Source organism: Petromyzon marinus, unplaced genomic scaffold (genome assembly GCF_048934315.1).
Source record: "Petromyzon marinus isolate PM22_M1 ecotype Great Lakes invasive population unplaced genomic scaffold, UKy_Petmar_22M1.pri1.0 PM_G_Scaffold_103, whole genome shotgun sequence".
NCBI lineage: Eukaryota > Metazoa > Chordata > Hyperoartia > Petromyzontiformes > Petromyzontidae > Petromyzon > Petromyzon marinus.
Genome location: NW_027422655.1, coordinates 169058 through 180739, shown reverse-complemented (window position 1 = coordinate 180739; position 11682 = coordinate 169058). Strand labels below are relative to the sequence as shown.

At 45.5% G+C, this 11682-nt stretch overlaps 1 protein-coding gene across 1 annotated transcript; it reads right to left on the bottom strand.

The window, feature by feature from the left end:
* Positions 1–8157: 8157 nt before the first annotated feature.
* Positions 8158–10556, bottom strand: LOC142908840 (uncharacterized). Its single transcript, XM_076059481.1, has 3 exons — positions 9748–10556; positions 8660–9579; positions 8158–8184 (listed from the first exon to the last, which is right to left on the bottom strand). Exons 1-3 carry the CDS (start codon positions 10544–10546, stop codon positions 8158–8160), a joined length of 1746 nt encoding a protein of 581 aa, XP_075915596.1. The 5' UTR covers positions 10547–10556.
* Positions 10557–11682: the final 1126 nt, after the last annotated feature.

Genomic DNA, 11682 nt, shown 5'->3' with positions numbered 1-11682 from the left:
TCACGACGTTTCGACCATAACACAAACGGTCGTCATCAGGTGTGTCAGTTCACATTAATTTATTTATTTTCAAACGGTGTATTTATTATAATTTAAAAAACGTCAGCGCCACGCGCAGCGATTTGGCAATTTATTTAGAAGGACTAGTCCATCTATGTTCTGAAAAGAGGAGGGGGGAGACGAAAAATTAATGTATGCTGTCTGAAAGCCACCGTAAGCGTGAACAATCAATTAAGACCTGAAATGGTTTATCAAATCTTTCCAATGATTGCTAAGCCAGAATCCATCTTCTCGGTTGAAATTGTCTCTGTACTTGTATATGTGGATAGCCTCATGAACGAATCTCTCATGGTAGCCAGATGGCTTACAAAGAACCTCTGTCTTGGAAAAGTCAATGTCATGTGAGCCTACTAAATTATAACAATGATCTGCCACGGCCGAGGTGTTGGTCCTACCGTGTTTAAGGTCTGCTTTGTGTTCACGAATGCGGTCCGAGACATGGCGTTTGGTTTCTCCAATGTAACTACTACCACAGAGGCAACTTAGTTTGTAGACACCAGGGTACTGTATGTCCGGAATCACATCTTTTACAGACGGAACCAGATCACGGATTTTATGTAATGTGTTGAAACGGATCTGGATCTTGTGTTTATTCAAGATTTTGGAGATCTTTTTTGTGATCCCCACAATGTAGGGTAAAGTGATGGTTTTGAAAGGCTCCTCAAGAGGGTCCTTCTTCATGGTTTGAGTGATAGCTTTGCGGATTGTATAGTCGGAGTAACCATTAGCCTTAAGAGCTTGGTGTACGTGCTTAAGTTCACTGCCTATGTGTTCCTGGTCGGATATGCATTGGGCTCTATAGTATAGAGTCTTGATGAGGGAGTTCTTCTGGGATGGATGGTGGTGGGAATCCGGTTTCAAGTAAGCATCCGTATGGGTAGCTTTCCTGTAGACAGAGTGGCTCATTGAACCATCAGGTCTCTTTTTTATTAGGACATCCAAAAAAGGTAGCTTGCCATCTTTTTCGACTTCCATGGTAAATCTGCTGGCTGGGTGTATGGAATTGATGTGGTCGAAGAATTGGTTTAGAGCAGGCCGGCCATGTGGCCAGATGACAAAAGTGTCATCCACGTACCTTTTCCATAAGGTTGGGCGCAGAGTGGCAGTCTGGATGGCGTCAGTCTCAAATTTCTCCATGAAAATGTTAGCTATAACCGGAGATGGGGGGGAGCCCATTGGGGTGCCCTCAGTTTGTTTGTAGAAAGTTCCATTCCAAGTGAAGTATGTATTGGTTAAACAGTGTCTCACCAGGGGGGGTACCTCAGTGTTTAGTTCTTGATGAACCAAGTCTTCAATGATTGCGATGGTGTCAGGTACAGGAACCTTGGTGAATAAGGAAACTACATCAAAACTGACAAGCAGGTCGTCTGGGGACAGGGAAATACCTTTGATTGTCGATACCAGGTGAGTAGAATTTTGTACCGCAGAGGTGGTTTTTCCAGTGAAAGGATGCAGGATTTCAGACAAAAAACGAGCCAGTTTGTAGGTGGGGGAGTTGATAGTAGAGACGATGGGACGAAGGGGTGTATCTACTTTATGTATTTTTGGTAAGCCGTATAATCTTGGTGAGCCACTCTGTCTACAGGAAAGCTACCCATACGGATGCTTATCTGAAACCGGATTCCCACCACCATCCATCACAGAAGAATTCTCTCATCAAGACTCTGTACCATAGAGCCCAATGCATATCCGACCAGGAACACATAGGCAGTGAACTCAAGCACGTACACCAAGCTCTTAAGGCTAATGGTTACTCCGACTATACAATCCGCAAAGCTATAACTCAAACCATGAAGGACCCTCTTGAGGAGCATTTCAAAACCATAACTTTACCCTACATTGCGGGGATCACAAAAAAAATCTCCAAAATCTTGAATAAACGCAAGATCCAGGTCCGTTTCAGCACATTACATAAAATACGTGATCTGGTTCCGTCTGTAAAAGATGTGATTCTGGACATACAGTACCCTGGTGTCTACAAACTAAGTTGCCTCTGTGGTAGTAGTTACATTGGAGAAACCAAACGCCATGTCTCGGACCGCATTCGTGAACACAAAGCAGACCTTAAACACGGTAGGACCAACACCTCGGCCGTGGCAGATCATTGTTATAATTCAGTAGGCTCACATGACATTGACTTTTCCAAGACAAAGGTTCTTTGTAAGCCATCTGGCTACCATGAGAGATTCGTTCATGAGGCTATCAACATATACAAGCACAGAGACAATTTCAACCGAGAAGATGGATTCTGGCTTAGCAATCATTGGAAAGATTGATAAACCATTTCAGGTCTTGATTGTTCACGCTTACAGTGGCTTTCAGACAGCATACATTAATTTTTCGTCTCCCCCTCCTCTTTTCAGAACATAGATGGACTAGTCCTTCTAAATAAACTGCCAAATCGCTGCGCGTGGCGCTGTTTTTTAATTTTTATAGAAAAAATACACCGTTTAAAAATAAATAAATTACTGCTAACCGACACACCTTATGACGACCGTTTGTGTTATGGTCGAAACGTCGTGAGAATTTTTATTGTTTTATATATTTTATTGTTTCCCTTCAATGTGACTTTACCGAAAGAGCTAAGAATATGGATTACTGCAGTCACGAAAGCTTTAAATCAAAAGATATTCAGGTGATTTGCCTCCTTCACAACACTGCCATTCTACTCTACTGCCCCAATGATCCAGTGTGATCATCAACACCCATCATCAGCATCAATACCCATCATCGCCAACCATCATGATCACCATCATCACCACCCATCATCAAAACCACCCATCACCAGCCTTCACCACCACCACCCATCACCAGTCATCATCACCACCACCCATCATCATTACGACCACCACCAATCAACATCATCACACACCATCACCCATCATCACCACCACCACCACCCAGCCATCATAACCACCATACATCATCATCACAACCCACCACAATCACCACCCATCATAATACTTACCACCACCCATCACCATCATCACACACCATTACGCATCATCACCACCAATACCCAACCATCATAACCAACACCCATTACCCATCATCATCAACACCACCACCCACCAATCACCACCACTACCCACCACCACTACCCACCAACCACCACCAACAACAACCACCCACCAACCACCACCAACCAACCACCACCAACCACAAACACCACCCACCAAGCCCCACCACCCACCAACCACCATCACCTACCAACCACCACCACCCACCAACCACCACTACCCACCAACCACCACTACTCACCAACCACCCACCAACCACCACCACCAACAACCACCACCCACCAACCACCACCAACCAACCACAGCCACTAACCACCAACACCACCCAGCAACCAATACCACTACCAACCACAAGCACCCACCAACCACCACCCACCAACCACTACCACCCCCCATCAACCAACCACCACCGCCCATCAACCACCACCGCCAACCAACCACAACCACCACCCACCACCACTATCTACCAACCACCACCATACACCACCAACCACCAACCACCACCAACCAACCACCACAAACAACCACAAACACCACCCACCAATCACCACAACCCACAAACCACTAACATCAACCAACCAGAACCACCACCACCCACCAACAACCACCGACACAAACCAACCACAACCACCCACCAACCACAACCACTCACCACCACAAACCACCAACGACCATCACCCACCACCACCTACCAACCACCAATACCCACCAACCACCACAATCACCCATAAACCACCAAAACCATCCATCACCACCACCACCCACAAACCTCTATCACCACCCACAAACCACCGCAACCCACCACCATCACCCACCATCGACCACCACCACCAACCACAACCACCCACAAACCACCCACCACCACCAACCACCACAACCCACCACCGCCACCCACCATCACCACCACCACCAACCAGCCACCACCAACTACCACCCACTACCCACTAACCCCCACCACCAACCACAACCACCCAACAACCACCACAACCGACCACCCACTACCACCACCACCACCACCCACCAACTCCACCACCTACCAACCAACACAAAACAAACACCATCACCCACCAACCACAACGAACCACTAACCACAACTACCCACCAACGACAACCACCCACCACAACCAACCAACCAACCACCCCCACTACAACCAAAACCCACCAACCAATCACCACCACCCACCAATCTCCACCACCCACCCAAAAACCACCACCACCACCACCCAACAACCAACACCATCAATACATATCCGTGTGAAGAACGGGTACAACGGCTATCTTAAATATGAAGCAGAAATTACATCAGTTTGTTTGTGTGAAGCAGCAAAAACCGCTCCAACGCTGAGGTCTGGCGTCATGAAATTTTCACAGCTTATGCTGTCTGGAATTTCTAAGTGAACGCCACTATTTTCAGCTCGCCACGTCATTCCCCTCCCGAGTGGCCAAAATCGACCTTGCGTAGAAGTGAATTAAGGTTAAATTTCCTTGAGTGAAAACATCCGATTTAGGTAACTTAATTTGTTTCGGATTTTTTCCTTCGTGCGAGCATCAACATTTACGGGTTTTTCAGTGAAATATAAGGGAATATGAAATGTTTCCAAGACAAGAATCCAAATCCCGGGCGAAGCCGGGTAGTGAAGCTAGTTACTAATAAACCCCAAGGATCCGATCGAAATTAGAGATTTTGATCGGATCGTTGGGGAGGAACGTGCCACCCCACCCCCAATGGCTCCACCACTGTCACGCACTGGCATGGTTCACAGGTGGTGGTGTGTCCAGACCCACGCCTGGCCACCTTCACCTGCTCAGTATTAATGCTTCCTCACTCCACCAAGTAATTCATTGAGGATAAATCAACACAGCCGAGGCTGCGTGTCTCTCTCACTCTCCCCGTGGTCGCATGGATTTCCTTCCTGATCCCCGGGTTTCCCCTCCACATGTAGAGAGTGAACACCGCCACGCATCTAGAGTGAACACCGCCACGCGTCTAGAGTGAACACCGCCACACGTCTAGAGTGAACACCGCCACACGTCTAGAGTGAACACCGCCACGCGTCTAGAGTGAACACCGCCACACGTCTAGATTGAACACCGCCACGCTGTTGACAAGCTCCACCTTGTTGTTGTTGTGGGCAGGTCGCTTCTGAAAACAAGAGCGGTTTGAGCAGCTCAACGTGGGCGTGGCCTGGTAAAAAAATATAAAAAATACAACTGTGAATATTTAAAACAAAACAAAGTTACAGAGTAGCGAGCCAGGTGAAGAGAAATTTAAACTAAAGCAAGATACTCTTCGGTTATTTCGGTAAAGTCACGTAGAAAAAATAAATAAATTAAATAATAGTTTCAGTTTCACTTTATTTGGTATAGCCCTGTGAGCCATTCGGCTCTTGAATCAGGTGCAATCACAACAAACAAAAAAATAAAACGTGAACAAGAAAACATCTTGAAGTGACTATGTGACTTTGCAAACAGAATTCCAGGGAAAAACAGCAAAATATTCCACAATAAGCACCGTACACCATCGCTGTGTGCAAATAGCATACGACGTTTCGATTGCAACACAAGCAATCATCATCAGGTACAAGTGAAAAAGAGAGAACAAACCTAGAAAACTTAGAAACGTAATGCAATACAACACAGAGAGTCGGCTAACGTAACAGTCAACAACACCCCAGCTGGTTGATAACGTTCTTCCAAAGATTGCTCAATTTGAGAGAGAGACAAAACACAGACACGGAGACACATAGACAGAGAGAGATAACACAGAGACACACAGAGAGAGATACACGCATAGGCACACAGAGATACAATGCCTCTGTGTCGAGGCCTTAAATAGAGAGAGAGGGGGGTAGAGAAATGAGCAAGTCAATGCAAGGCCGTAGTCATGGAGTCAACATTGGGGGGGACCAAATCTTCCAGGGGGTCTGGGAACCCCCCCCCAGAAAAAAATGTAAATTTGAAAACTAATGTCCTGCCATTTCCTGCGTAAAATATTAACAAATTTCACTAACACATGGGATGGATTGTTTATTTGATACAATCATGTCTAATATTGTATTGTATTACATTGCTCAGTTTTTTTACTTTTCTTGTTTCATAGTATGTAATGGCAGAGATTAGGGATTCATAAAGTACAGCGCAATCATATAAACAGAAATCTATGCATTGTTATATGAAGACAAGTCCAGATTTTGTGGCCAAGGTTTAGAAAATTGTTGTTTTTATTAACATAGCATAGCAATTATTATTTGGAAAACATTTTTATAGCAATATTATATAGCAATATATAGCAATATTATATAGCAATATATTGGGGGGGGGGATATTTTGAGCATATTTGATAATTGGGAGGGTTGTGTCCCCCAATATATATAATAATTATTATAATATATTATAATTACGGCCTTGTGTCAATGAGAGATTTGGAGCTTTGGTAACTGCAGTAAATAATAACACGAGGACACAGAGAGAGAGAGAAAGCACACTTAATCAAACAAACTGAGTACAATTACGAAATCTAATGCAATGCAACACAGAGAGTCGGTCAACACACAAATAAAGCATAGCCTGGTTGATTACTTTCTTACAAAGATTGCTCAACTAAGCAAGAGAATTGAAGCAAACGCGATCAGGCGAGGGCAGGAGGCAAGATCCCACGTGGCTAGGCCCCGCGCTGTAAAGTTCCAACCTGGACATCGCTTCCATGCTCGCTGATACTCAATTGACATCCCTACGAGAGAGATAGCGAGGCTCTACCTCGGTAAACAACAACAACCACCACAACCACAACAACCACCACCACCACCACAACCGCGCTGAGAATTTCTCACCTCGGATTTCAGTTCACGCGCGAAGCGGCAGCTTCCTGTTTCCTCGTGACGTCACGCAGCAGCAGGTGGCTTGACGTCACTTCCGGGCTACGCGCGGTGCAGTCACCGCGCGTAGCTTTGCCCAAATAAGGATTGGCACCGGAACAGAAATCGGCAGCGGCCGAACGAAGGTGACGTCACGCTCAACAGAGAGCGGTGGTCGCGGGGTGGGCGACATGACGTCACTAGCAAGGCCCACCGCCCCCTGGCGTTTGACGCCGATGAGGGTCACGCTGAGCAGTGACGTTAGAGAGCAGGGGTCAGAGTTCAAGTTTGTTGACAGAAGGGGAGCGGCAGTGACGTGGTGAGCGCTGCGCTCCCGACCAGCCGAGTTCCATTCCCGCTCGTGGCCAACACCGCCAGTGACGATTTTCTGAACCGGTCCTGAGCCTCCCCTACGTCGACTCAGCCTCAAACGAGTACCCGGTGCGGTGTGTAAACATCGCCACTAGGGAGACAAAAATGCAAAAATGCATTTCAAATGTAGTCTCTTAAATTACCTCCTTGCTATGAAGCAGATCAACAGACACAACATCTTTCATTTATCGATCTCTCCACGAAACAAAGGAATGTTTTACACAAACTATAACTAGCACAGCCTTCTGAGAGTGCATTATTGATTCAGTGCAAGCCACCTGTGGACCCTTATTGGTGCACAGCGTCTCAAAAGCAGCCGGGCTGCTTCAACCGATAGTTTCGGACATCCAGACGTTAATCAGCAAAGAGCATTTCTAGACCTAGTTAGACAAAATCTACATCAACACGTAATACAAAATTATAATTCGTGTTGTAGAGAATGTATCTCCTCTACGTGTAACTTTTGAGTGGTATGCCTTGTCACTGATGAATGATACAAGTGTGCTCCCTATTTCCAAGACAATGAGTTGCTCCAGAGGGAGATGCTTCCTGAAAACACAAAAACACACTTTGACCTGTATCACAAGAAGAATGAGTCTCACCCGAGTTATCTGTACAGGTTACTTCTAAAAGACACACTTTGTCCTAACATCACTTAATCAATGTTTGACCCTTATAGACAAAATGTTTTTAACAAGACGATATTTGAAAAAATACACACCGTCTGCTTAACAGTGTATGTACAACATACTATTGCGCCATTCAAAACGAGGCCATTGCATGCTGGCGTCTGGGTCAAAATTGAGCAAATTCCAAACATTACCTACAAACTCCACAACTGAGATGGCACGTCAGTGATCGCCCCCTACTGACAGGCTCTTGTCCACATGCAGGCCAGTGCAGGGCCACCACCTTGTGCCACACAGGGGCAGCTGCTACTTGGGGGTGCTCTTCGAGTGTTTGAGACGAGATACGATACAAAACTCCGAATTGCCAGAGGCGATGAAGCAAGCACCATATAAATGGAATTATTAGAACCTTGTGAATGCTTGGGAGCTTATTGGCTCTCGCTCCTGGTTAGAGATCTACCCAACCCACAGGTCCACAAAGACTGGCTGCTCTTACCCTGCAGGTTGCACCTAGGAATTGAGTGTTCAACTTCACATTCTTGTCATTAAAGGCCTGTGACAAAGGTGCATCTATTGGAGCGACATCGTCTCAAGCTTACACATCTACCGGGTCTCCATTTGACTTTGTATTGTCTCGGAGGAAGTCCACCCACACCTCCACTTCCACAAACTGCTGGGAATTGCCTCGCTCTGCCTTGCAGTTAGAATTCTCCTCCTGCTTCACGTTGCCTCCATCGATGTGAAGGTCCGATATAGGAGTTGAATCTTCATCTTCACATTTTACCTTCACTTCTTCGCTCTTCACCATCACTTCTTCACATTTCACCTTCACTTCTTGACTCTTCACCATCACTTCTTCACATTTCACCTTCACTTCTTCATATTTCACCTCGATACCTTTAAAAGTGTCCAAGCTGGGATTTTCTTCCGTTTCTTGTTTCATGAGGAATGGGCTCATTGCGGCACTTTGACTTTCACAAGCTGATTTCAGACTCCACTCCTTGTGGATCTTCTGATGCTTGTGTGTTCTCTGGTGTACATGAAGAGTTGGTGACTGTGCAAACGCCATCCCACACACACTGCACTTGAAGGGTTTCTCTCCTGTGTGTGTTCTCTGGTGTGTTACAAGAGTAGATGAATGTGCAAACACCTTCCCACACACACTGCACTTGAAGGGTTTCTCTCCCGTGTTTGTTCTCTGGTGTGTTTTAAGAGCAAATGAATCTGAAAATGTCTTCCCACACACAGTGCACTTGAAGGGTTTCTCTCCCGTGTGTGTTCTCTGGTGTGTTACAAGATTACATGACTGTGCAAACGCCATCCCGCACATCGTGCACCTGAAGGGTTTCTCTCCCGTGTGTGTTCTCTGGTGTTTTACAAGATCAGATGACTGTGCAAATGCCTTCACGCACACACTGCACTTGAAGGGTTTCTCTCCTTTGTGTGTTCTCTGGTGCTTTTTAAGAGAAGATGACCATGAAAATGTCTTCCCACACACACTGCACTTGAAGGGTTTTTCTCCCGTGTGTGTTCTCTGGTGTGTTTTAAGAGCAGATGAATTTGAAAATGCCTTTCCACACACACTGCACTTGAAGGGTTTCTCTCCTGTGTGTGTTCGCTGGTGTGTTTTAAGAGCAAATGAATCTGAAAATGTCTTCCCACACACACTGCACTTGAAGGGTTTCTCTCCCGTGCGTGTTCTCTGGTGTCTTTGAAGATGAGATGAATCTGAAAATGCCTTTCCACACACACTGCACTTGAAGGGTTTCTCTCCTGTGTGTGTTCTCTGGTGTGTTTTAAGAGCAAATGAACCTGAAAATGTCTTCCGACACACACTGCACCTGAAGGGTTTCTCTCCCGTGTGTGTTCTCTGGTGTTTTACAAGATCAGATGACTGTGCAAATGCCTTCACGCACACACTGCACTTGAAGGGTTTCTCTCTTGTGTGTGTTCTCTGGTGTTTTTTAAGAGTAGATAAATCTGAAAATGTCTTCCCACACACACTGCACTTGAAGGGTTTCTCTCCCGTGTGTGTTCTCTGGTGTGTTTTAAGAGCAAATGAATATGAAAATGTCTTCCCACACACAGTGCAATTGAAGGGTTTCTCTCCTGTGTGTGTTCTCTGGTGTGTTACAAGATTACATGACTGTGCAAACGCCATCCGGCACATCGTGCACCTGAAGGGTTTCTCTCCCGTGTGTGTTCTCTGGTGTTTTACAAGATCAGATGACTGTGCAAATGCCTTCACGCACACACTGCACTTGAAGGGTTTCTCTCCTGTGTGTGTTCTCTGGTGCTTTTTAAGAGCAGATGACCATGAAAATGCCTTCCCACACACACTGCACTTGAAGGGTTTCTCTCCCGTGTGTGTTCTCTGGTGTGTTACAAGATTACATGACTGTGTAAACGCCATCCCGCACATCGTGCACATGAAGGGTTTCTCTCCCGTGTGTGTTCTCTGGTGGTTCTGAAAAACTGATGGCCATGCAAATGCCTTGTTACACACAGTACATTTGAAGGGTTTCTCTCCCGTGTAAGTTCTCTGGTGCCGTGTCAAATTTCCAGTCATGTCCGTGCTGTATGCACGCTGGTCGCATTGTTGACTTGTCATACCGAGCTGCGCTGAGTGCCTTTGCTCCATCAGACCAATTCTGCAGAGGAAGCGTCAGCTGCAGACAGAAAAAAAGAATATCCACACCATCTACACGTCAGGCACAGAGGAATGCACACGTGACTTACACGTCTATACTTATTAATATATTCATGATGTAGTGAAAAAGTTTCCCAAATTCATCAGATTTGATGAACGTGCAAATGCCTTCACGCACACACTGCAACTTGAAGGGTTTATCTCCCGTGTGTGTTCTCTGGTGTACTTTAAGATGTGGTGACTGTGCAAACGCCTTCACGTACAGAGTGCACCTGAAGGGTTTCTCTCCACGGGCTGCTATGGCACACAATGAGAGGGAAAATGTCATTAATATGCCTGGAAGCCTTCATATCTTCAAGATGAATGTTAACCCAAAACTCTAAGCACAATTTCGGCTGTCTGACTACAAAATGAATATTTATGAAAACTAAATTCAGCTGACATAGCAAAGGGTTTTGAAAACAATACTATTTGTGTTTTGCAGAAATGCATGAATTAATGTTCAATCGCAACTCAGGTGTGAGTCCAGGCTCAGATGTTCTTGAATGCTGGGGATGAACAGTTCTGACTTCAGCTGAATGTGTGTGCTGTGTTCACATCCTGTTTCCATTCTTACAAAGAGTTCCAGAGGAAAACAAAAATAAACTATTGCTTTGATATAACCTCCGTGTTCAACCTAGTTAATAGACTTTACTGCAAACACAAACTTGACACTGTCACACACTGCCATGAGTAAACAGGTGGTGGTGTGACCAGCACCATGCCTGGCCACCTTCATCTGCTCAGCATTAATTCTTCCTCACTCCACCAAATAATGAATCGAGGATCATCAACATAGCCGAGGCTATCCGTGTCTCTGTCTCTCTCTCCCCGTGGTGAAGGTGTTCCCATCCACACATTCAGAGTCAACAGCGGCACGCGCTTAGCGTCTTTGACCGATAGATACATTGACGCATGTATTGTTGGTTCTTTCAGTAAAGTCACGTAGATAGAAAATAAAAATAACAGATTAAATTCAATAAGATAAAGACCACTTGTGTTGCGATCGAAACGTCGTGGGTTTTTTGCTTCATTTAAAAAAATATATATTTTCATTT

Coding starts and splice junctions, on each gene's coding strand:
- LOC142908840 (XM_076059481.1), bottom strand. CDS start 10,546: ATGACAAGTCAACAATGCGACCAGCGTGCATACAGCACGGACATGACT. Junction 9,580..9,747: donor GTGTCGGAAGACATTTTCAG/GTTCATTTGCTC, acceptor AGACATTTTCAG/ATTCATTTGCTCTTAAAACA. Junction 8,185..8,659: donor TTCACATCGATGGAGGCAAC/GTGAAGCAGGAG, acceptor CATGTGGACAAG/AGCCTGTCAGTAGGGGGCGA.